The 23,483-nt window shown below is 44.7% G+C and overlaps 2 protein-coding genes across 2 annotated transcripts in view; one reads left to right on the top strand and one right to left on the bottom strand.

The window, feature by feature from the left end:
- gpc1a (glypican 1a) overlaps positions 1 to 2,827 on the top strand; it is a 47,840-nt gene extending 45,013 nt beyond the window's left edge. Inside the window, exon 9 of the mRNA XM_014216575.3 lies at positions 115 to 2,827. Within this exon, the coding sequence (XP_014072050.2) occupies positions 115 to 320 (206 nt within the window). The 3' untranslated portion in view covers positions 321 to 2,827. The remainder of the gene's footprint in view (positions 1 to 114) is intronic.
- Positions 2,828 to 2,952: 125 nt separating this feature from the next.
- Positions 2,953 to 12,977, bottom strand: ankmy1 (ankyrin repeat and MYND domain containing 1). The gene is made up of 17 exons (XM_014216573.3): positions 12,295 to 12,977; positions 11,915 to 12,061; positions 11,312 to 11,796; positions 10,959 to 11,175; positions 10,666 to 10,842; positions 9,915 to 10,549; positions 9,503 to 9,674; positions 9,140 to 9,280; positions 8,838 to 8,987; positions 8,635 to 8,742; positions 6,661 to 6,792; positions 6,449 to 6,562; positions 6,153 to 6,318; positions 5,912 to 6,059; positions 5,782 to 5,808; positions 5,381 to 5,535; positions 2,953 to 3,265 (listed from the first exon to the last, which is right to left on the bottom strand). The coding sequence occupies exons 1-17, from the start codon at positions 12,499 to 12,501 to the stop codon at positions 3,081 to 3,083; spliced, it is 3,366 nt and encodes a 1,121-aa protein (XP_014072048.1). The 5' UTR covers positions 12,502 to 12,977; the 3' UTR covers positions 2,953 to 3,080.
- Positions 12,978 to 23,483: the final 10,506 nt, after the last annotated feature.

Genomic DNA, 23,483 nt, shown 5'->3' on the forward strand with positions numbered 1-23,483 from the left:
GGGGGGGTAATGGATGTATAGGTTAGAGTTGGGAGTGTAGCAGAAAGGTCTTGAACAGCTTGGACTCACTGATATCCTCATTTCAATTAACCAATGCCTTTCCCTTGTCCCCAGGTGATGATGTCAGCGGTTCAGGAAGTGGAATGTGTACAGGCGAGTCATGTGCTCGTAGCGGACCTCGTGTCATTGTGCCCAAAACAGACAGCACCAGATACTACAATCCTCCTGAGAACAAGAAGGTGAAGGGCACAGGAACCCAGACCCACCCATCTATCCTCCTCCCCCTGCTCTCATTGGCCACACTGCTGCTCAGGCGATAATGAACAGGTGGTGCATCCAATTGAGACTGTGTTTTGAGATGGAATAGAAGAGGAAAAAAGGGGGATTGGTGGGTAACTTTGCCAAATAGGAAAGGATTGTCATTGAATAAATGGACTACCTTTTATTTTGATGAGAAAAAAACAAAGAACATTAATATTCCTTGTTTTTTTTGCTTGTTTATATTTTTTTTATGTGGCAAGTAGAGCTGGTCTTTGGCTTATTTTTATTGTTTCTATGCTTGGGTGGTGAACAAGGATGGTTCACATGCTAGATGTGATGTTTGGATGGCACAGGCTTCTTAGTGAATATGCCATTCTAATGTAAAGTCAATGTGACCTTGTTGCAATGTTCTAACAATGCCAATAACTTAACAGTGATGTTGTGAGAACACTGAAAGCCGGTTTGGTGCGTATCTACAGAATGCTCATCGAACACATTCGTTTTTTTTAACTCAATCACAGTGACGAGGGAATGTGGATCTCTCAAGTATCTATTACATAAATAATGGTTTATTGTAAAACCCTTGCATCAATAGCACATTAATTAACACAGCAGCAGTGACATATCTATGTCATATCTTAATTTGACCTCACAAAAGGACAATAATCTTGCAGCAACAGGAAATGTGAATTACTATGTGGATTATAATTAATATACATTTTTGTAGGGGTTGATACATGATTTTTTCATTGGGGCAAATCAAGGCTGACGTTTTAAAGTGGAAATTACAAACTTTAGAAGCCTTTTAAAAACTCTTAATACATGACAAGTTTGCATTTCCTGCTGCACAGGGACATTCTGTGATAACAGAGTGATTAAATGAAGATAGGAGATCTGTAGGTCTGTGAAAGCAGGTGGTATAGTATAACAATCTAGCCGTTCTCTATTGAAGGACTGTAGAAAGCCGCTTCCGTCATACTAGGCCTGGAAGCCTCTCTGTGTCTGATATTTTATTTGATCAATCTGGTCTTCAAACTTCTAAAAGCCACCATTCTGTTAGCAGTCAGGCGTTGCACAGCTCACTTAGCCAGCAACACACATAGAATAAACACACTCCAAAATAAGCCCAACACACATACAGATCACAAGAAGAATTTTAAGCATAGTTGTTGGTTAGTATTGTTCACTCAACACATCCTGGCGACCCGTCAAAAAAAGGAGAGGTGCCGCTTTTTATACATATTTCCTATCTTGTAATATAATGTAATCTATTATCACTAACCCAAACTTAGGGGTTTGAACCTTCCCCGCCCGCCGTATGCACAGCTGACTACAGCTGGATGTGGAGCAGGAATGCCTTGACTAAATCACTGTCACACATTCTCCAAACATTGCTAGAATGTTCCAGGCAGCACAGTGACATTGTAATGAAGGTGCAGTCAGTGATGTGAGTGCATTGTTGTTGGAGCTGGCTCATGTTCCCTCCGTCACACACAGGAGGACCATTTCAAAGTGTCTGTGTGTACAGTTAGTCTGTCATAGCAGAGAATAAATCTGATGTAGTGGCATATTGTGTATGTATGGCCAATAGTGATTAAATTATAAATTGTTGGGGGTGAGACATCCAGACCGTACGTGGATGCTAGAATGGAGAAGATCTGGTGACAGTGTCCGTTAATGTAACACAGTGTATATGTCAATGTACTGGTGTACGGTATGTAAGTGTGTGAGTGCCTGTCTTTGACTTTGTGTAAATCTGTGTGTGTGTGTGTGAGAGACTGTTTGACTGCCTGCATATAGAGGCACAGCATGAATGGATGCATGTAGAATGCATGTTAAGACTGTGTGAATACAGCTCCTGATTTCCCAGGAGAGAAACATTGAAAACTGAGCTAAAAGAAACGTAAACAGAAGACAGAGCATGATTGCTGCTTTCCAGTCTTGATCATCATCCCCTAAATTTGCACTGCCCCTGGTCTCTCCAACACTTCCAGGCCCACTTCCACTTCACCTGCTTTTCATGTGGTTCCATGGCACTTACAGTAGCCTGTAGATTTGGTGAGATATTTAGCTCTTAATAAATTTAGGTGGAATAAGAAGCCCATTCCTCGTTACCTGCAGGTTCTTATAGCTCTTCGTTTAAAATACTTGTGCTAACAAACCCAACACTGGGGTGCTCAGCTCAACTCCCAAGCCCAATGAACACTGAGAAATCGATGAGCAGGCCCTCTCAACACACACAGAATCCTCATATGGAAAAATCAATGGGAGAGAAGCGCCATGTTGAAGTGCTGATTGATTTGGATACAGATACAGGCTGGCTGATTACATAAAATGTGTGTGTGTGGTGTGAATGTGGTTTTATGTGTCAGGGTGTGAAAATCAAGGGCCACAATACAGTGGGAGGCATAAGTAAAATGTGCCAATTTGAAAAATAATACAAAATTCCCCTTTTGAGGTTCTTGTGATTGAGCAACAATGCCAAGGTGAAAATATGTCGACATGCTGTCGTTGTTTTCCACCATGAATTGTGTCAGCTATTATAAACGTGATGACATTTTAAAGATGTCCGACTGAGACTGACTGTTATTTCTAATGGCTTCTTCTGGTAACAGAGTCACGAGTCAAAGGTACTGGGATGCTGTCCAATGATTCCACATTTTATCTTACTGCACATTATCATGTCTGTCAAGTCATGTGGCATACAGTTTCACATGAAACCAAGTCACCACTCACCACACTCCTCCATTTATCTTTCTAGAAAATATATTCCATTCCCAAAGTACTTTAATATATCAGAATCTGTCTCTGTGTAGCTGTCAGATGAAGCTGTAGTTCTCTTTCAGGTTTCCATAGTGGCTCTCTGGGAGTTTCTGGTCCAGGTTGAGCTGGCCCGTCTTGGTTTTGGCCCCGGCTCCTAAATATCGTCTCAGAGTGGCTGGATCCTGAGAGCCCTCGCTGCTTTTGGCCTTCCTCATAGAGTTGTTTGGGTCTTTGGGCTTAGCTGCAGACACAAACACAGAGCCGTGCTTAGTCCCAATCTCTCTATCTAAATGGGTCGTAACTGGCAGACAATATCCTTATCACATCAGAGACTTTCACTTATCTATTCAGTACTTTGAGATAATGTCCTGTAGTGAATATGGTGCCTTATCTTACTGTAATCCTACCCTGTAGTAACCCTCTTGCCAGCTTCTCCTTTAACCTGTCACGCTTCAGATGGACCTTCATCTGCTCTATCAGCGATGCCTTGGTGGGGTTCTTTTGGGATTCGGCAAACACTGGTGTCACAGCAACAGCAGCGTCATCATACATACTCTACTAGGTCACTGTCTTTAATACACTTAAACTGTAGTGTACAGTGTGTCAACATAGATTTTGACTTCTGCTTTTAGGAATTCTATCATCTAATTTCACCCTCAAATGTTTTTTCACTCTCCAAGATATATAGCAGACATCTTCATACATAATCATCACTCACACTGTTTGCTATATATCTGTTTTACACCATGGCCTTACTCTTGACTGTGCTTGGCTGTCCTTTTCTCTCCTGAATTAGTAGAGTATTTTCACTATGGGTGACTCCTGTAAAGAATCAACATAGGACACAAGCTGACTGCATGACCCATCTGTGCCTAGTTCTTATTTAAAGCTCAAATAGCCACTTCTCAGTATCAATGCCATGTTAACAGGTTCGATCAGTCTGTGGAGCGTCACTGCCACCTAATGGTCGATAAGTAATAAAGGCATGGAGAAAGCTGCTGTACAGTACAGCAGGGGTTGTCAAACCTCTCCTCTGGGAACCCCAGACCTTCCATGTATTTCATCTATTCCAGACCTAGCACACCTGATTTAAATGGTCAACTAACCATCAAGCCATTGGGCGTATTCCTCTGCCCAGACGTTGCTGATGCATGCCAGATCTTACAACGCCTGGATTGGTATTTTAGGTATCAGCTTATCATGTTATAGCAATCTGTCAGTCGACGACGTGGCATGCAACCATTGGTTGATGCATGTGTCTGAGCAGGGGAACGTGACCCTTGACTAGGTGAATCAGGTGAGTTAGTTCCGGGCTACAACACAATTGTGAAACGTCTGGGTTCCCAGAGTACAGATTTCAGAACCACTGCAGTACAGTATGTGCAACTGAATGACTGCAGGATTAAACCATGCACTTCCATTATACAGTACATACACTGAGTGTACAAAACATTAAGGACACCTTCCCAATAGAGTTTTGCCCTCAGAACAGCCTCAATTTGTTGGGGCATGGACTCTACAAGGTGTCGAAAGCGTTCCACAGGGATGCTGGTTCAGCTTGACTCCAATGTTCCCACAGTTGTGTCAAGTTGGCTGGTGGACCATTCGATACACACAGGAAACTGTTGATCGTGAAAAACCCAGCAGAACCGCAGTTCTTGACACAAACTGGTGCACTTGGCACCTACTACAATATCCTGTTTATTTATTTAACTAGGCAAGTCAGTTAAGAACAAATTCTTATTTACAATGACGGCCTACCCCAGCCAAACCCTAACCAATCACGGCTGGGTGTGATACAGCCTGGAATCGAACCAGGGTGTCTGTAGTGACGCCTGAGATGCAATACCATAGACCGCCGGGCCACTCGGGAGCAGTTAAAGTGCACTTAAATCTTTTGTCTTGCACATTCACCCTCTGAAAGGCACACATACAATCCATGTCTTAATTGTCTCAAGGCTTAAAAATCCTTCTTTAACATGTCTCCTCGCCTTCATCTGCACTGATTGAAGTGGATTAAACACGTGACATAAATAAGGGATCATAGCTTTCACCTGGTCAGTCTCATGGAAAGAGCAATGTTTTGTACACAGTGTATATTACATCAACATTGTGAAACAGTGTGTCTATTAAGCTGACTATGGGCTCTTTGACATACTCAATCACTTGAGGGTTAGGAATGCAGATTAGTTTAATCAAATGTGCTACAGAACAGGGAAAAGCTAAAGTTTGGATGTTGGAGTATAGCTTCATATGAACTTGTGTTTTAATGACACACAGGGATTGATCGGTTAGTTAAAGGTGTTGGCATGCTGTGTGAGGAGGTGATTGGGGGAGGTGGTGTTGTCCTTCCGACCTGGTACACGGACACACTCATCCTTGTGGCGGTCGTTCCAGGCCTTCATCTTGCACATCTTGCTACAGTAGAACACCTCGTGACAGCGGCTGCAGGCGATCAGGACCACACCCACAGAACGGCCACACTGGTAGCAGTATTTAAACAGGGGCTTCCTGTAAGCACCACATATATATGCATGTATAAATATCAGATAGAGCACAGTGTGGGTCTAGCCTCATGTAAATGCCATAACAATGACTTTGCTGCCATCTAGTGACTAAAACTCATAGCTTTCAATGTGTTATTTACTAGTCTCAACTCATACAGTAGCCTACTTTACTAGAACACGTGTGTGAAACCCTGGTAAATGTTAAAAGATGTTCTGAGACAGCAGTTAAATCAATTTAAGTATAGTTCACCTGACAATCACTGCCTTACTTCCCCGTCTGGAATGAGAGGAAAGATAGTAATTCTTTAAAGAAATGAGTAACTTGAATTTGAGCGGTAACAGTAACTGTGTTAATGTGTGTGTAGTGGGGATGCTAGTACCTATGCTCAGCCCTATGCTGTTGTTCTATCTGCTGAGGGAGAGACTCTGTGCTGTCCTGCTCCTGGGAGAGAACCACTCTGGCTGCCTTGTTCCAGGGAGGAGTGGCTCCTGCTCCAGTGTACACAAACTTCTCTGTGGGACTAACACCTGCCACAGATACACATATATTACATGCACATCACAGATGTACTCACACATACATTCACAGTGACACACACACATGGTCACACACACACATACTGCTGATGCCCAGGCCCTGCTCCCTCTCTACACGCTGTCTCTCCATCCTGATGACTGCCTGACGCAGCAGGTCTCCCATCACGCTGAGGATCTGTCTGCGGGCATTGTATGCCTCTCTCTCCCTCTGGTTCAGGGCATGGTACGGGGTGTGGGCGATGCGCCAGTCCTGGGAGAGGAGGCACCAGCACTTCTACTTTAATAACACCAGGTAACTACTGGAAGTGCATGGAAGTCTATAGTATGTCTGTTTCTGAGTATAAGGTTTGAAGTATTGTACAGTTGTGTTGGTACTGTACCTGGTGAAATGCATAGTGGGCGTAGTCCACAGCGGTGCCCACAGCACACCTGCGGCCCTCACCAACCACCACTGGCATCAGTATGTTGGCACCAGCCTTCATCAGTTTCTCCAGCTCGTAAAAAACAAACAAAGACACTCCTGATGTGCTGCATTTAGTGAGGAGAAGAAGCAGTATAGTGTGTATGGATGCAGCCTCCTGAATTTGCTTACCAGCTTGGTTCTGTTGCGGAGGTGAGCCGCACAGTCGTAGCTGATATTGGTCATGGCACAGAGGGCACTGCCCACCCGGCGGGTCAGGGGGAGGTTGGGGTCAGCACCCCCAGCCAGCAGCTCATCAACAGCCTAACGAGACGTTCAGTAGAAAAAAGGAGGTCAACGCAAGAGGGAAAGACAAGGCTGAAGTCCTATACAGTCACAGTGCGCTCTGAAAGTATTGGGACACATTTTTGGGGGTTTTGTCTCTGTACTGCAGCACTTTCTAAATGATACAATGACTGAGGTTAAAGTGCAGACTGTCAGCTTTCATTTTAGGGTATTTTCATCCATATCAGGTGAAACGTTTAGAAACTACAGCACTTTTTGTACATAGTCCCTCCATTTTAGGGGACCAAATTCATTTGTCACAAATTCCCTTTGAAGTAGTCAAACGTTTAGTATTTGGTCCCATATTCCTAGCATGCAATGATTACATCAAGTTTGTGACTCTACAAACTTGTTGGATGGATTTGTTGTTTGTTTTGGTTGTTTTTCAGATGATTTTGTGCCAAAAAGAAATGAATGGTAGGCAATGTATTCATGTAACAATTTGAGAGAAAGTTAGACGCTGAAATATCATACTCCCCCCAAAATGCTAACCGCCCCTGTAATTATAATGGTGAGAAGATATCATACCCCCAAGGCATGCTATTTGTGCGTCTGTACATTTCTCACTCATTATTATTCACGATTAATTCAGGATTATCTGTCACCATGGTAGCATCCACATTAATGTAGAAGTGTTTAGAAACATATTCTATTATTATTTACAATAAAAATGACTCAAATGACACAATACATTATTTACCATTCATTTCTGTTGGGCATAAAATAATCGGAAACAACCAAAACAAACAAACAAATGCATCCAACAAGTTTGTAGAGTCACAAGCTTGAAGTAATCATTGCGTGCTAGAAATATGGGACCAAATACAAACACTTTTGACTACTTTAACACACATAAGTGAACATGTCCTTTTGGTCCCCTAAAATGGGGGGGGGGGTTCTATACAGTTCACCAGATAGGGATGAAAATACCCTCAAATTAAAAGCTGACAGTCTGCACTTCAAACTCAGTCATTGTATCATTTGAAATTCAAAGTGCTGGAGTACAAAGCCAAAATAACCAAAAAATTGTCACCGCCCCAATACTTTTAGAGCTCACTGTATATGGGATTGTTAAGACTCCTGCCCCAATAAATGCCTATCTGGGTTGCTGTTGCCTCACACATCCACCCCTTCCCCACCCCATCCTTCATCTCAGCCTGACTGTGTGTGATTCACCAGAAGCCTTTCATGTCCCCAGCAGCACTTCCAACTCCTCTCAAGGATGTGCTGCCTTCCTCCCTCCCATCCAGCTAAAGTAGGCAGCCTCTCTCCTTCCATAATCCTTGTAAGTTTAACACGCCATTGTTACAGCAAATTAAAATCTGTTTCCTTTTGTTGGAGAAAAAAACATTTCTGATTCAAAACCCCTCGGTCTGTGACTGAATAAAAGGTACAGAATGAATGTAACAGAGCAGACACATTTCACATTGTGCCATGAAAGGAGCTGGTTAAGATTTACTCCTCACATATTATAAAAGGGAATTCATGTACTCAATGGCTATTGAGGAATGATGGGGGGGGAAGGAGAGGCAAAATGCAAGGGAAATAATGATAGAGCCATTCTCCATTAAGTGGTGGGTGTAAAACACAGCAGGAAAGCTCACTGAACAGTCATGGAGAGATGGGATAAAAACCCTAGGCCAAGCTCAGAATGATTACATATGGGGGGGGACTAGGGGAGGTGGACAGGAGTAGTAGACTGGTAACACACTTGTTTCAAACTCCCTCCCAGAAGCATTTACAGTAATAAGTGTGTTTTGCCAAATGCGTAGGTGTTGTATTTCTGTCTTGGCCTATTTAAGAGAGAACTGAAGCCCTTACCAAGTCATTGCCGCTAGCGATAGCTAGAGAGAGGGGAGAGTGGCCACTCCACAGGAGATTGGTGCTTGCCTTGTGAGAGAGGAGAAGTGACACAACCTCCCTAGCATTCTGAAATACACACACATGAACAATATCACACACATGCACAATACCCATACACAACGTCATAACTTTACACTCTGAAGACTAGTGTCAATACTCACAGTGTAGTCCTTGTCTCTCTGGCAGGCCATGTGCAGAGGAGTCCTGCCCCCCTCTTCTGGGGGCACACTGGAGGCCATGTAGAACTGAGACGGGGGGCCGGACGACGTGGAAGACTTATTCCCAAAACCAGCCTGGGGCTCCACAGGGTTCTGGGTGGTTGGTGTGTGTGCACGTGCATGCGTGTGTTGTTGTTGTTCGTTTGTATAAAAAAATATAATAAGGAACCATATCAGTTATGAACCATGAAGATGAGGCAAGTCTCAGGCAACAACAGAAAACCCTATTTTACTCCTCTGCTGACCTTGTCCAGCTTAAACACCTCGTGAGCGTCTTGGGCGGTGACATCTGGGTCTGCCACGGCGTGCAGCAGCAGCTCAGTGATTTTGGGGCCCTCTGCCCCGGGGAGAGCTGCAGCGATGTGCAGGGGGTAGAAACCCCTTTGCTGGAACACATGAGATGAGAGGCAATATGAGTGTAATTAATCACTGGAATAGACCAACCAACCACCCTCACCTTCTGTTGTCACTAAGCCATTCCAGCAACCACAGTCATATTGAAACATCAACTATGTGTAGTCAAAGACACTCAGCTAGGAGAAAGCCATGTGTTTTGTTAGTGGGGCTGAGAGTGAGAAAGAGAAAAAAGAAGGTGAGAGATAGCCCACTTCTGAAGGCAGGCACATATCTGTGCGTGCTCCACACTCCAGCAGACGCCTGACAGCTTGGATGTGGCCTGCCTTGATGGCCAGGAAGAGGACAGGCATGGGCACACTGGAGGCGTTAGGGTCTGCTCCCCTGTCCAGTAGCAGCTTCATGGTGGTCCACCTTCCCCTGTGCCTGTACAAAGAGATGGGGGTTAATCTCCTCCACCCTAACATGATGTCAATCAGCACATCCCTTTTGTTTGTTTATTTATAGGACGATTCCATTGAAGTATTTTCTCCATGGTTTGCAGTTTTCACATAGCACATGCTTTGAGATAAATCCACATTTATGCGAGTAAGGACAGCCTCTTTAAAATTAACCCACAATGTTTCCTATGAGCTCAGAGCAGAGCCCTGACTGTCCCAGACTCACTCTGTCTTCATGAGGGCCATCTTGCGGACGGTCTCCTGGGTGTCAGCATGTGGTACCAGGCCCGATCGGCTTAAGGCCTCGGCCGTCTTCTGCATGACCTCCTCCGTGACATGGATGTGGAAGCTGGCCAGGGAGCGGGTCGAGTCAAACGCTGGGTCAGCCATAAGGCTGCCTCTCCTCTCCCTCCTCCTCCGGTCCTCCTCTGATCCGGCCTCTCCCTCCTCCTGCTGCTGGGTCAGATCATAAGAGCCACCCCCCTCATGCCAGGGGACACAGCCCAGTGGGATGTTCCCATCCAGCACCTGGATGGAGCGCCTTTCCCTCACCACCATCACGTCCATGCGGTCTAGGTCCAGGGCAGCCTGGTCACTGCATTCCTGGAGGTACTGTTCATCCTCATCCTGGTCAGCTTCTCCCTGACAATAACCCTGGCCATTGTAAAGGGACAATTGACTGTCATTACACTGGCCACGGTCCGTTGCCTCGTTATCAGCCTGGTTGGTGTGGCCCTTTGGAGCAGTGTCGTCAGCCTGATTGGGCTGGTCAGCCTGTTTGGTGGTCTGGGCTCTGTTTTTGGTGGCTTCCACCATGCTGCTCTGAGGACTGTTCACTGATGGGGACCGGGCTTTGACAGCCTGTTTTACATAGGAGTGACAAATAAATATAATGAAGAAAAACAATAAAGAGCTGACATTTTTGAGCAAAGAACTGTCCAAAGAAGGCACGTCAAATGTTTTGGTGCCTCACAGACCTGTGATTTTGCATGGGTCTTTTGTGGGACCTTCTCTGCAACTGTCTCATGGAGTGACTGGATTGGGTAGTACAGGACATTACAAACAGCCAGAGCAGACATGCCCTCACAGTTGAGCTTGTTCACATCTGCTCCGCTGTCCAGGAGCAGGTGGATCACATCATTATGGCAGTTGACCTGTAAAGAAATCCTAAAAGTTAAATCCTGTGCACACAACACCTCTAGCAATATTATCCATTTATATCTCTGTTGGAGTCTCCCCATGCCTATGTGATACTATGTCAGTGCCTTACCGTAGCTGCAATGAGTGCTGTGTGTCCTCGGGCATCTCCAACATCAGGGTGTATCTTACCATCCCGTAGGATGCGATAGACACTTTGCGGGTCACCCAGCGAGGCCTCCTGGATGAGGCCCTCTGAGTTGAGCTCCAGAGATCCCTTAGGGCCAAACCTCTGCCGGTTCTCAGACAGAACAGCCTCCACGTCCCAGTCCAGGGCCTCCACCTCAAACCTGCAGCATGAAGTGACAACAGACAGGCCACTGTGGTAAAGCAGGACACAAAAATAAACCCTTTTAAGACTAACTGTAAGGAGCTTATTTGCTTTCAGACATCTGTATAATAAATTTGGCCTGCGTTAGCGTTTACCTGTGCCTATGGATGTGAGCCTGCATGCGCTGCTGCAGTGGTAAAGCTGCTGAGACATCAGGGTTAGTGTCTGGGTTGTCACAGTGCTCGCCGAAGAATTGCAGGTCCAGCTCCTTACGCAGCCCCCAGGGCACAGGCAGGTGGTCCGAGTCTGTGGAGTAGCGGTCCATGTCTGGGGGCAGGATGAAGCGTTCGTCCTGCAGCAGCTCATGGTAAGGAGAGAGAAGTGGGTCCATGCCAACCTCCCTGGTGCCAGGCTTGGCCTTGGTCTCTGGCCCCTTGGCTGAGCTCTGGGACTGGTTCTTAGGCTCCTTCTTGCAGTTGATCTGAGCCATGTGTTCTGGGAAGGCCTGGAGAGTGAAGCCCCCCTCCAGGGCAGTGCACAGCCTCAACAGCCTCTCCCGGTGCCATAGACCCACGTCCTGATGTCCATCTGGGTATGTCACCACACCTGGCCCAAAGCGCTCGTCTGCATGGTACAACCCCTGTAGGGGTCAGGTTAAATCAAAAGTCAGGTGTTAAGTATTTTATTTCTACTCAGCTCCTCAAGCAGAAAATGTCATAGGTTATCGGTATCAGGTGACACTCATACTCCTGTCCTACCTGAAAAGTGGTGCCATCAGGGAAGGTCTGAATGCCATAGCCCTCCTTCCGGTTCAAATAAAACTTTCCAACAAATTTGAAGCCTGCTGGCCAGGAATAAGTCCCATTTCCATGACGATAATCGTTGTAGAATGAGCCATCATAAAACTACAGAATAAAATGATAGAAATAACTCGATGACATAGGCTGTGGACCCTGTAATAGTGAAAATGTCTTTTAAAAAAGTATAATTGAACTACTTGCGCCAATGTAACAATACCTGCTATAAACAGCGACTAGTAACAAAAGTAGCCTAATGTTGGCCAGCAAGGATTGTATGACCCCCTCCCACAGGGCTATTTCATGACTGTCAATAAATTATTATATTCAAACAACAATACCTCTCCATTTGTCCAGGTGAAGACTCCACTGCCGTGCTTCAAATCATTCACAAATTCTCCTTCATATTTAGATCCGTCAGACCACTGCTGAACCCCAGGTCCATTTCTCTTTTCACGTCCAGCTTTAATGTTAGTCCAATGCTCTCTACCTGCCCGTACTCCACATCTGACAGATGCCTCAGGTGCAACGCTTGTAGAAGTCGCCATTATACACAGAGCGTATTATTTTGTGGAATAGTAGGCTTTCATTAAATTACAAACATTAGCTGACCAAACAAGTTTCCATAAACTTTTACAAATCCTTCAACAGTCTGTCTTCGGGTGGTTTGTCTGTCAGTCAGTGTAGGTTGCCTTGACAACGATGGAAGGGACAGCCCATTTGTTAATCGTTCACAAATAGTCGCACGTTCTCTACAAATTCTGCCTGTTTATAAATAATCCTTACATTCTTGTAGCTTTCTTGTTGAAATGCTGCGTCCAAGAACACCTCGATCTGAACACGTTGGATAAATTACTTAAATCCAGTACATTACATGTCAAATATTATCGAATCTTGGTCCGTCCGAGAGCGAGCATGCAGAGAAAACCTAATCATTGAGTCGACGATCTCAGATGTCAAAGCAAAAGGTCATTCCATTTACTGCAACAGAAGTATCATCACACTGTGAGGGCTCCAGGGAATGTTTCCAACACTCCTTGACAACCGAGGCGTCCCATGGTTAGCTACTTATTTTATTGGGCCGCGTCTCCCAGGAGTTTTGCTGTTTACCCTTTAGTCTACACATCCTAGACTATGCAAACTTTTTGGCCTGCTTCTTTATCAATAATGTGTTTTTCTATGTAATTCATAGAAAAATATAATGTGACGTTTTGAGAGAATAATCATGTAACAAAGTTAATCACTTTTGTAGGTCCAGCCTGAATAATGGAGAGTAACAAGGATTCAACGTTTTGCTTTAGTACCTGTATACAAGTCCATTAGAGCCGAACCTGTGTGTGCCACCTGCCACTCTACCTGTAAGGATAAACCTACACCCTATCTTCACTTGAGCCCACATCCGCATATACAACATGTGGGTTGGCTTGAATTAGTGCATAGTGTCTCAGGTATACATGTAGAACTGCATCATTGTCAGTGCAGTAGCGATGGCCAGTTTTTTGTTGTTTAATGTCACAGAACCTTTTTATTAGGTCATCATAATATACATGTTTTCAAATGGTGCTCATACCATGAACTCAAAGGGGCAACAAATACGTATTTACTTTCACAGGACAAGATCCTCCACAGGCTTGCTGTTCAAATACATGACCATTGTAATTTAGTTTCAGCATTGTATGAGAGTGAGAGTGAAATCACCAGAAAGTGGGTTATAGAGAGTCATAGTAAGATAGATAATAATGCTGCTCAGACACATTACTTCTTGCCTCCCATCTTCGGCAGCAATACAGAACCTGTTCTCAGTGGCCAGGGCAGGCAGCTTGGTTCCTGATATCTCTCTGGATGACACACTGTTCAGCTTCCTATCCTTGGACTCAAGTACTGCTCTCGACCAACAGCATGCATCCATTCAGCAACTAACTGTTTTCAACCAGGACCTGACGTCTGCATTGGGAGGAGCACAAAGGTGGCCTTGGGGGGTGTGGGTGTTGTGGCACTAGTCCTGTCCCTACTCTTTGATGTCTTAGCCCACAAGGCAAAAGGGCAGGGGGACAACGAGAATGCTATGAACACTACAAAGATGATCTTTGGAATCAGCAATTCCTCAAGAATTGGGTCCCACATCAATAAATACCTGAAGCTGGTCCCTGAGATAGCCGGTGATATGGACAAGATGGCGGAGGTGACAGAGCTCTATGACCAGTACCAAAAGTTTGAGCTGATTGACCATTTTGAGAGGATGACCAACAAGAGATGTATGGGGTCAGTGGCCATGAAGCAGTGGTTGTGTGGGGCAGCGTTCCACCTGCACATGAGGATCCACGAGATCCGCTTGGGCTCCATTCCATGAGGCTCAGCAGAAGCACTGCGTCTCTCCTACAAGACTGCGTTCACCAGCCTGGTCAAACTCTATACAGCCTAAGTAAGCAATAATATACAGAAGACACCACCAGTGCCAGGAGCCGACATTATGCCAGGGCTCCTGGTCATTGAGCCTTATACAGATTTCACACACAGAATTCAACACAGTCTCTGTGAGTCTAAGGTCATTAGAGATGCTCTGCTGCTTCGGATCATTGCTGCTCAGGACATTGAAGACAGCAAAGACTTCTTTCTGCAGTCTGAACGTGACTTTTATAAACTGATCGACCAACGGGAAGATTTTGAATTGCAGAAAAGAAAGGGAGAGTGAAGCTAAGCGTGTCAGTGAAATCCATGTTAGTTGTATTTTGATTTCAAACAAGTCAATACATTAAACATGGATTTTTGTAACGCATGCAATCACAAACATAGGATATTGTGTCAATCATGATTGTAATTAATGTTAGCTGAAATCTGGAAAGTAATGGAAGAAAAGTTCCTTTAAAAGGCATTGCACACACACAATCCTTGTCTCAAGGCTTAAAAATCCTTCTTTAACCTGTCTCCTTGCCTTCATCACACTGATTTGAAGTAGATTTAACAGGTGACTGTCACGGCTGTCTTCGTGAAGAGATGACCAAAACGCAGATGGGATATGAATGCTCATCTTAATATTTAATTAAAATAAAGTGAACACAGAAAACGAAGAACGACAGGTGCCAGTTTCACAGGCTATACTGAAACTAGCAGTGTAAAATACAACAACCCACAAACCCCAGGTGAAAAACATACTCCTAATATATGACTCCCAATCAGGAACAACGACATACAGCTGTTCCTGATCGGGAGCCACATAGACTAACAAAGAAACAGAACAATTAGATAAACCATACAACACAAACGTATCTGCCACGTCCTGACCAAATACTAATACAATTACTCCCTCTGCTGGTCAGGACGTGACAGTATCCCCCAAAGGTGCAAACCCCGGATGCACCTTAATAGAAAAACCAAACCCCCCCCCCCCAAAATAAATAAATAAAATACCCCCTAAACAAAAAGGGAGGGAAGGGAGGGTGGCTGCCATCAATGACGGCACTTGTACTACACCCCCCCTCCCCAACCCACCTATACTGGAGGAGGCTCTGGTTCTGGCCTACTGTCCTCCCGACTGAAGACAGAGTCTCTTGGTTCCGGACAGTAGGCAGACTCACTCAGTTCCGGGTCGTAGGCAGACTCATTCGGTTCAAAGCTGTAGGCAGAATCACACAGTTCACAGTTAATTTCAATCTCACTCGGTTCCGGATCGCAGGCAGACTCACTCGGTTCCGGACTGGACACCGTCGCCGGATACTCTGGACTGGACACCGTCGCCGGATACTCTGGACTGGACACCGTCGCCGGATACTCTGGACTGGACACCGTCGCAGGATACTCTGGACTGGACACCGTCGCCGGATACTCTGGACTGGACACCGTCGCAGGATACTCTGGACTGGACACCGTCGCAGGATACTCTGGACTGGACACCGTCGCAGGATACTCTGGACTGGACACCGTCGCAGGATACTCTGGACTGGACACCGTCGCCGGATACTCTGGACTGGACACCGTCGCCGGACTCTCGAGGCTCGGCTGACGCACTGGAAGCCTGATGCGTGGGGCTGGTAGAGGAGGTACCAGGCTGGAGACACGCATCCTAGGGCTAGTGCGGGAAGCAGGAACCGGCCGAGAGGAAATACTATTACGCGCTAGAAGCCTGATGCGTGGTGCTGGTACTGGAACTGCCAGTTTGAGAACACGCACCCCATGGCTAGTGCGAGGAGCGGGAACAGGCTGAGTAGGACTAGGCTGACTCACTGGAAGCTTGATGCATGGTGCTGGTACTGGACGTGCCAGACTGGAGGTTCGCACTTCCGGGTCAGCACGAGAGGCGGAAACTGGAAAGACTGGGCCATGGAAGTGCACAGGTGGTCTTGATCGCACCTCCTGCACAACCCGTCCTGGCTGGGTGGAACTAGCAGCCCCGTACGAGCGGGGTGCTAGTACAGGGCGAACTGGGCTGTGCAGGGGCTTGATGGTTACCGTGCGTAGAGCGGGCGTAGGGTAGCCTGGTCCTAGGAGGCGTACCGGCGACCAGACGCGCTGCACAGGCATCCTCCTACCAGGCTGGATGCCCACTCTAGCACGGCATCTGCGAGGGCTGGAATAGCTCGCACCGGACTGTGCGAGCGTATGGGCGAGATCGTGCGCACTTCCTCAAACTTTGGCGCCCTCCACTCCATACGTTCCTCCATGTAAGCACGGGTAGGTGGCTTATGGCTCTTCCTTGGCCTAGCCAAACTACCTGTGTGCCCCCCCCAAAAAAAAATTATTGGGGGTGCCCCTTGCGCTTCTCCCTCAGCACGTACATGGCCTCATACCGCCGCCTCTCTGTCTTAGCTTCCTCTATTTCTTCCGGTGGGCGATGGTATTCCCCAGCCTGGTGCCAAGGTCCAGCCCCGTCCAGAATCTCCTCCCATGTCCATTTCTCTCGATAGTCCATATAATCCACCTGCTCCTTTCTCCGCTGCTTGGTCTTTGTTTGGTGGGTTGTTCTATCACGGCTGTCTTCGTGAAGAGATGACCAAAACGCAGACGGGATATGAATGCTCATCTTTATATTTAATTAAAATAAAGTGAACACAGAAAACAAGAAAACGAAGAACGACAGGTGACAGTTTCACAGGCTATACTGAAACTAGCTGTGTAAAATACAACAACCCACAAACCCCAGGTGAAAAACACACTCCTAATATATGACTCCCAATCAGGAACAACGACATACAGCTGTTCCTGATCGGGAGCCACACAGACTAACAAAGAAACAGAACAATTAGATAAACCATACAACACAAACGTATCTGCCACGTCCTGACCAAATACTAATACAATTACTCCCTCTGCTGGTCAGGACGTGACAGTGACATCAATAAGGGATCATATCATTGACCTGGTCAGTCTATGTCATAGAAAGAGCAGCTGTTCCTAATGTTTTGTGCACTCAGCATATACTCTTATAGTTGGCTGGCCTGTAATTAATGTATACTCATGTTACAAACACAAAGGATAATGCAATTACCAAGAATAAAGTAACAAAAATGTATATAAACCAGCATTCATAATGTTCTCTGGTGTGTGACACACACAAATTTTGGAATCCTAACCCTAACCAAAACCCTAAACCTAACTTCTAAACCTAACCACTAACCCCTTACCCTAATTCTAATCCTAACACCTGAGTTTAAAATAGCCTTTGTCCTCATGGGGATTTGGGAAATGTCCCCACGAGGGAGAATGTTCCTTGTTTTGTTATCCTTACGGGGACTTTGGGGGATTTTCGGTCCCCACAAGGGTAGAAGAACCAACCCCTCCACCCCTTGACTTTGCCTTCGGAAAGTATTCAGACCCCTTGACTTTTTCCCAATTTTGTTAGGTTACAGCCTTATTCTAAAATGTATTAAATCGTTTTTTCCCCCTTATCAATCTACACACAATACCCCATAATGACAAAGCAAAAATGGCAAATGTATCAAATAAAACTAAAATATTAAATGTACATAAGTTCAGGCCCTTTACTCAGTACTTCGTTGAAACACCTTTGGCAGCGATTACAGCCTCGAGTCTTCTTGGGTATGACGCTACAAACTTGGCACACCTGTATTTGGGTAGTTTCTCCCATTCTTCTCTGCAGATCCTCTTAAGCTTTAGTGGGTTGGATGGGTAGCGATGCTGCATAGCTATTTTCAGGTCTCTCCAGAGATATTCAATTGGGTTCAAGTCCGGGCTTTGGCTGGGCCACTCAAGGACATTCAGAGACTTGTCCCGAAACCACTCTTGCGTTGTCTTTGCTGTGTGCTTGTTCCGTTCATCTTTGCCTCGATCCTGACTAGTCTCCCAGTCCCTGCTGCTGAAAAACATTCCCAGAGCATAATGCTGCAACCACCATGCTTCACTGTAGGGATGGTGCCAGGCATTCAGGCCAAAGAGTTCCATCTTAATTTCATCAGACCAGAGAATCTTGTTTCTCATAGTCTGAGAGTCTTTAGGTGCCTTTTGGCAAACTTCAAGCAGGCTGTCATGTGACTTTTACTGAGGAGTGGCTTCCATCTGGCCACCACCGTAAAGGCCTGATTGGTGGAGTGCTGCAGAGATGGTTGTCCTTCTAGAATGTTCTCCCATCTCTACGGAGATGTTCTCCCATCTCTCTAGAGCTCTGTCAGAGTGACCATCGGGTTTTTGGTCTCCTCCCTGACCAAGGCCCTCCCCCGATTTCTCAGTTTGGCCAGGTGGCCAGCTCTAGGAAGAGTCTTGGTTTTTCCAAACTTCTTCGATTTAAGAATGATGGAGGCCACTGTGTTCTTGGGGACCTTCAATGCCACAGACATTTTTTGGTACACTTTCTGAGATCTGTGCCTCAACACAATCCTGTCTCGGAGCTCTACGGACAATTCCCTCGACCTCATGGCTTGATTTTTGCTCTGGTATGCACTGTCAACTGTGGGACCTTATATAAGTGTGTGTGCATTTCCAAATCATGTCCAATCAATTGAATTTACCACAGTGTCACACCAGCCTTCGCTTTGGCTCCCCCTCCTGTCCAGCTCAGGCGTTCGGCGTCACTGGCCTTCTTGCTGCTGCTGAACCTACTGCTGGCAAACGTCCTTCACTCATTAACCCCGGACTTGTTTCGTCATCATTACACACACCTGGTTCCAATCCCCGCTCTATCACTGTGTATATACTCCCTCTGTCATTTGTCTTTGTCGGTCATTGTAAATGTTGCTTGTTTTCCTGAGAGGAATCTCTCCTACTATTTCCTGAGTATTTTATTAGTTTGCACTTTGGGTTTCGTCCCGCTTTTATATATGGTGCTTTAATAAATTCAGTAGTTCTAAACCTGTGACTGCCTCCTGCCTACTCCTCTCTACACTTGTGACAACAGGTGGACTCCAATCAAGTTGTAGAAACATCTCAAGGATGATCCATGGAAACAGGATGTACCTGAGCTCAATTTCGAGTCTCATAGCTAAGGGTCTGAATACGTAAGCTTTTTCTGTTTTTCATTTGCAAAATTTTGAAAAACCTGTTTTTGCTCTGAAGAATCTCAAATATAAAATCTATTTTGATTTGTTTAACACTTTTTTGGTTACAACATGATTCCATATGTGTTATTTTGTAGTTTTGATGCCTTAACTATTATTCTACAATGTAGAGAATAGTAAAAAATAAAAACCTGGAATGAGTAGATGTGTCCAAACTTTTGACTGGTACTGAATATGTAGCAGAAAACCTGTAAAAAAACAAAAAATATATTTGTCATCTGAAGGGTTAATAAAAAAAATATACACTACCGGTCAAAAGTTATAGAACACCTCCTCATTCAAGGGTTTTTATTTTATTTTTATTATTTTCTATGTTGTAGAATAATAGTGAAGACATCAAAACTATGAAATAACAAATATGGAATCGTGTAGTAACAAAAAGTGTTAAACAAATCAGAATATATTTTATGTTTGGGATTCTTCAAAATAGCCACTCTTTGCCTTGATGACAGCTTTGCACACTCTTGGCATTCTCTAAACCAGCTTCATGAGGTAGTCACCTGGAATGCATTTCAATTAACAGGTGTGCCTTGATAAAAGTTAATTTGTGGAATTTCTTTCCTTCTTAATGCATTTGAGCCAATCAGTTGTGTTGTGACAAGGTAGGGGGGTATACAGTAGATAGCCCTATTTGGTAAAAGACCAAGTCCATATTATGGCAAGAACAGCTCAAATAAGCAAAGACAAACAGTCCATCATTTCTTTAAGACATGAAGGTCAGTCAAAAAGGAAAATTTCAAGAACTTTAAAAGTTTCTTCAAGCGCAGTCGCAAAAACCATCAAGCACTATGATGAAACTGGCTTTCATGAGGACCGCCACAGGAATGGATGACCCAGAGTTACTTTAGCTGCAGAGGATAAGTTCATTAGAGTTACCAGCCTCAGAAATTGCAGCCCAAATAAATGCTTCAAAGAGTTCAAGTAACAGACACATCTCAACATCAACTGTTCAGAGGAGATGTGTGAATCAGGCCTTTATGGTCAAATTGTTGTAAAGAAACCACTACTAAAGGACACCAATTAGAACAAGAGACTTGCTTGGGCCAAGAAACACGAGAAATTTGAGATTTTTGGTTCCAACCGCCGTATCTTTGTGAGACGTGGTGTGGGCGAACGGATAATCTCCGCATATGTATTTCCCACCGTAAAGCATGGAGGAGGAGGTGTTATGCTGTGGAGGTGCTTTGCTGGTGACACTGTCTGTGATTTATTTTGAATTCAAGGCACAATTAACCAGCATGGCTACCACAGCCTTCTGCAGCGATACACCATCCCATCTGGTTTGGGCTTAGTGGGACTTATTGGGACTATCATTTATTTTTCAACAGGACAATGACTCAACATACCTCCAGGCTGTGTAAGGGCTATTTTACCAAGAAGGAGCGTGATGGAGTGCTGCATCAGATGACCTGACCTCCACAATCCCCTGACCTCAACCAAATTGAGATGGTTTGGGATGAATTGGATCGCAGAGTGAAGGAAAAGCAGCCAACAAGTGCTAAGCATACTGTATATGGGAACTCCTTCAAGGCAGTTGGAAAAGCATTGCAGGTGAAGCTGTTTGAGGGAATGCCAAGAGTGTGGCAAAGGCAAATCAAGGCAAACGGTGGCTATTTGAAGAATCTAAAATATAAAATGTATTTTGATTTAACCCTTTTTTGGTTAATACATGATTCCATATGTGTTATTTTATAGTTTTGATGTTTTCACTATTATTCTACAATGAGGAAATAGTAAAAATAAAGAAAAACCCTTGAATGAGTAGGTGTTCTAAAACTTTTGACTGGTAATCTGTGTATATATATAAATCCTAGAGGAAAATCTGAATTCACATTTTAGCAAGACAATAACCTAAAACAAGGCCAAATCTACACTGGGGTTGCTTACCAAGAAGACAGTGAATTTTCTTGTGTGTTTTGACTTAAATCTGCTTGAAATTTATGGCAAAACTTGAAAATGGTTGTCTAGCAATGATCAACAACCAATATGAAAGAATTATGGGTAAATATTAGAGACTCACAGCTGTAATCGCTGCCAACAGTGATTATAACATGTATTGACTTAGGGGTGTGAAAACGTATGTAAATTAGATATTTCTCTAATTTTCATTACATTTGCAAAAATGTCTACACACGTTTTCATTTATCATTATGGGGTATTGTCTGTAGATTGGTGAGGGAAAATACATCAATTTAATATATTTTAAATTCAGGCTGTAACGCAACAAAATGTGGAATAAGTCAAGGGGAATGAATACTATCTGAAAGCACTGTACAGAGCTTCTGTCCCTGTGCCTCCTTTACCCTTGGTTAGCCACATTGGTTAGCTCCCGCTCAGCCCAGTCAAAGCTCTTCTCTGTCTTGGCACCCCAATCATGTAACTAGCTTCCCCCTGAAGCTAGGACAGCAGAGTCCCTGCCCATCTTCTGAAAACATTTCAAACCCTACCTCTTCAAAAAGTATCTTAAATAATCCCACAGCACCCCTCGAACCCCCTCATAAATTGCCTTTTGTGAAATTACACTAAGACTTGCCCCCCCCCCACCCACTTGCACTGACTTTGCTGATAAAATGTACTTGCTATGACAGATATGTGGTTGTCCCACCTAATTATCTTAAGATGAATGCACTAACTGAAAGTTGCTCTGGATGAGAGTGTCTGCTAAATGACTAAAGTATAAATGTTGGGCTGATAGCTATATCGTGTGTGTGTGTGCACACAGGGGTGTGGTATGTACATGTGTGTGTATTTCTGTTTAGGAGGTGCATCTCTGTGTGTTTACATGTAGCTTTATGTAGGACTGGGCGTATAATTCTTTTTCATTTCTGCCATCCAAAGATGTCTGCGCGGCAGTTCAGCCAGCTCCAGAGAGTCGGCACAGGGCTGTAATTGGAAGTAGAGCAAGTGAGCGGAGCTGCTGTATTGATAAGAGCGTATCAGGCTCCGTCAGCAGGCCCTGTGTCCGCCACGCTTCCCTAGGGAGGGGAGGAGGAGCTGTGAGTCTGCCATCTGTTGGAGCAGGCGCCTCACTATGGGGAGGCAGGGAGGCAGGGAGGCATGGGGGTGGGTTGGTGCAGGCAGTCTGCAAATATATACACGTACATGTAATAGCTGCAGATCTGGCTGCCAATTAAGGTATAAATGTAATGGGAGCATGTGTGAGGAGTGCTAATGAAGACAAGTGGGCAAACTAATATAACAGCACCGTGTGTGTGTGTGTGGAGGGTTTCACTACCTAGTTGGGTGTGAGGGGGCAGAGCCGCGACTGTTGGCACACACCCTGCCTACATTATTGTATGTCCTGTCTGTCTGGGGCCTGCCTGGGCTGTTGAGTATCAGGCTGTTGACTTCTCCACCCTCAATTAGGCAGACAGTAATATTAGTATTTCATAAGTGAGGATAGCAAAGATGTTGTATATTCCATGTAATGGGAGATACCATTTTGTACATAAGATGTACATGGGAACTAAATGGAGCCACAATTTAATATGGGGCGGCAGGTAGCCTAGTGGTTAGAGCGTTGGGACAGTAAGCGAAAGGTTGCTGGATCGATTCCCCGAGCTGACAAGGTAACAATCTGTTGTTCTTCCACTGAACAAGGCAGTTCCCCCCGATAAGCTGTCATTGTAAATTAGAATTTGTTCTTAACTGGCTTGCCTGGTTAAATAATATTAAATAGTGAATAAACATTATGTAAACATAAATTTAACACTAGTAGCCTATCCATTTAGACACCATTTCTTCATACTACCCAAATTACTATCTGAAATGAACTACATATTACCATATTCGTTTAATTTGATTCTAGAACACAGCACCAAGTACAGTGAATGAAGTGCAACACAATGAATATTCATATTTACAACAAACTACTTTCAACGTGTTAGTATAGAGGACATCAATCCAAACCATTTCATAGGCTTACAGTGTGTCACTTCAATGCACATGTTAAAAGTTGTTATGCAGTGCCATGATGACACAGTAATGGTCTGTTGTTAGAATAGACTCTTACATCTGCCATATGC

The sequence above is a fragment of the Salmo salar genome, chromosome 10, assembly GCF_965601325.2.
Source record: "Salmo salar chromosome 10, fSalSal1, whole genome shotgun sequence".
Taxonomy (NCBI): Eukaryota; Metazoa; Chordata; class Actinopteri; order Salmoniformes; family Salmonidae; genus Salmo; species Salmo salar.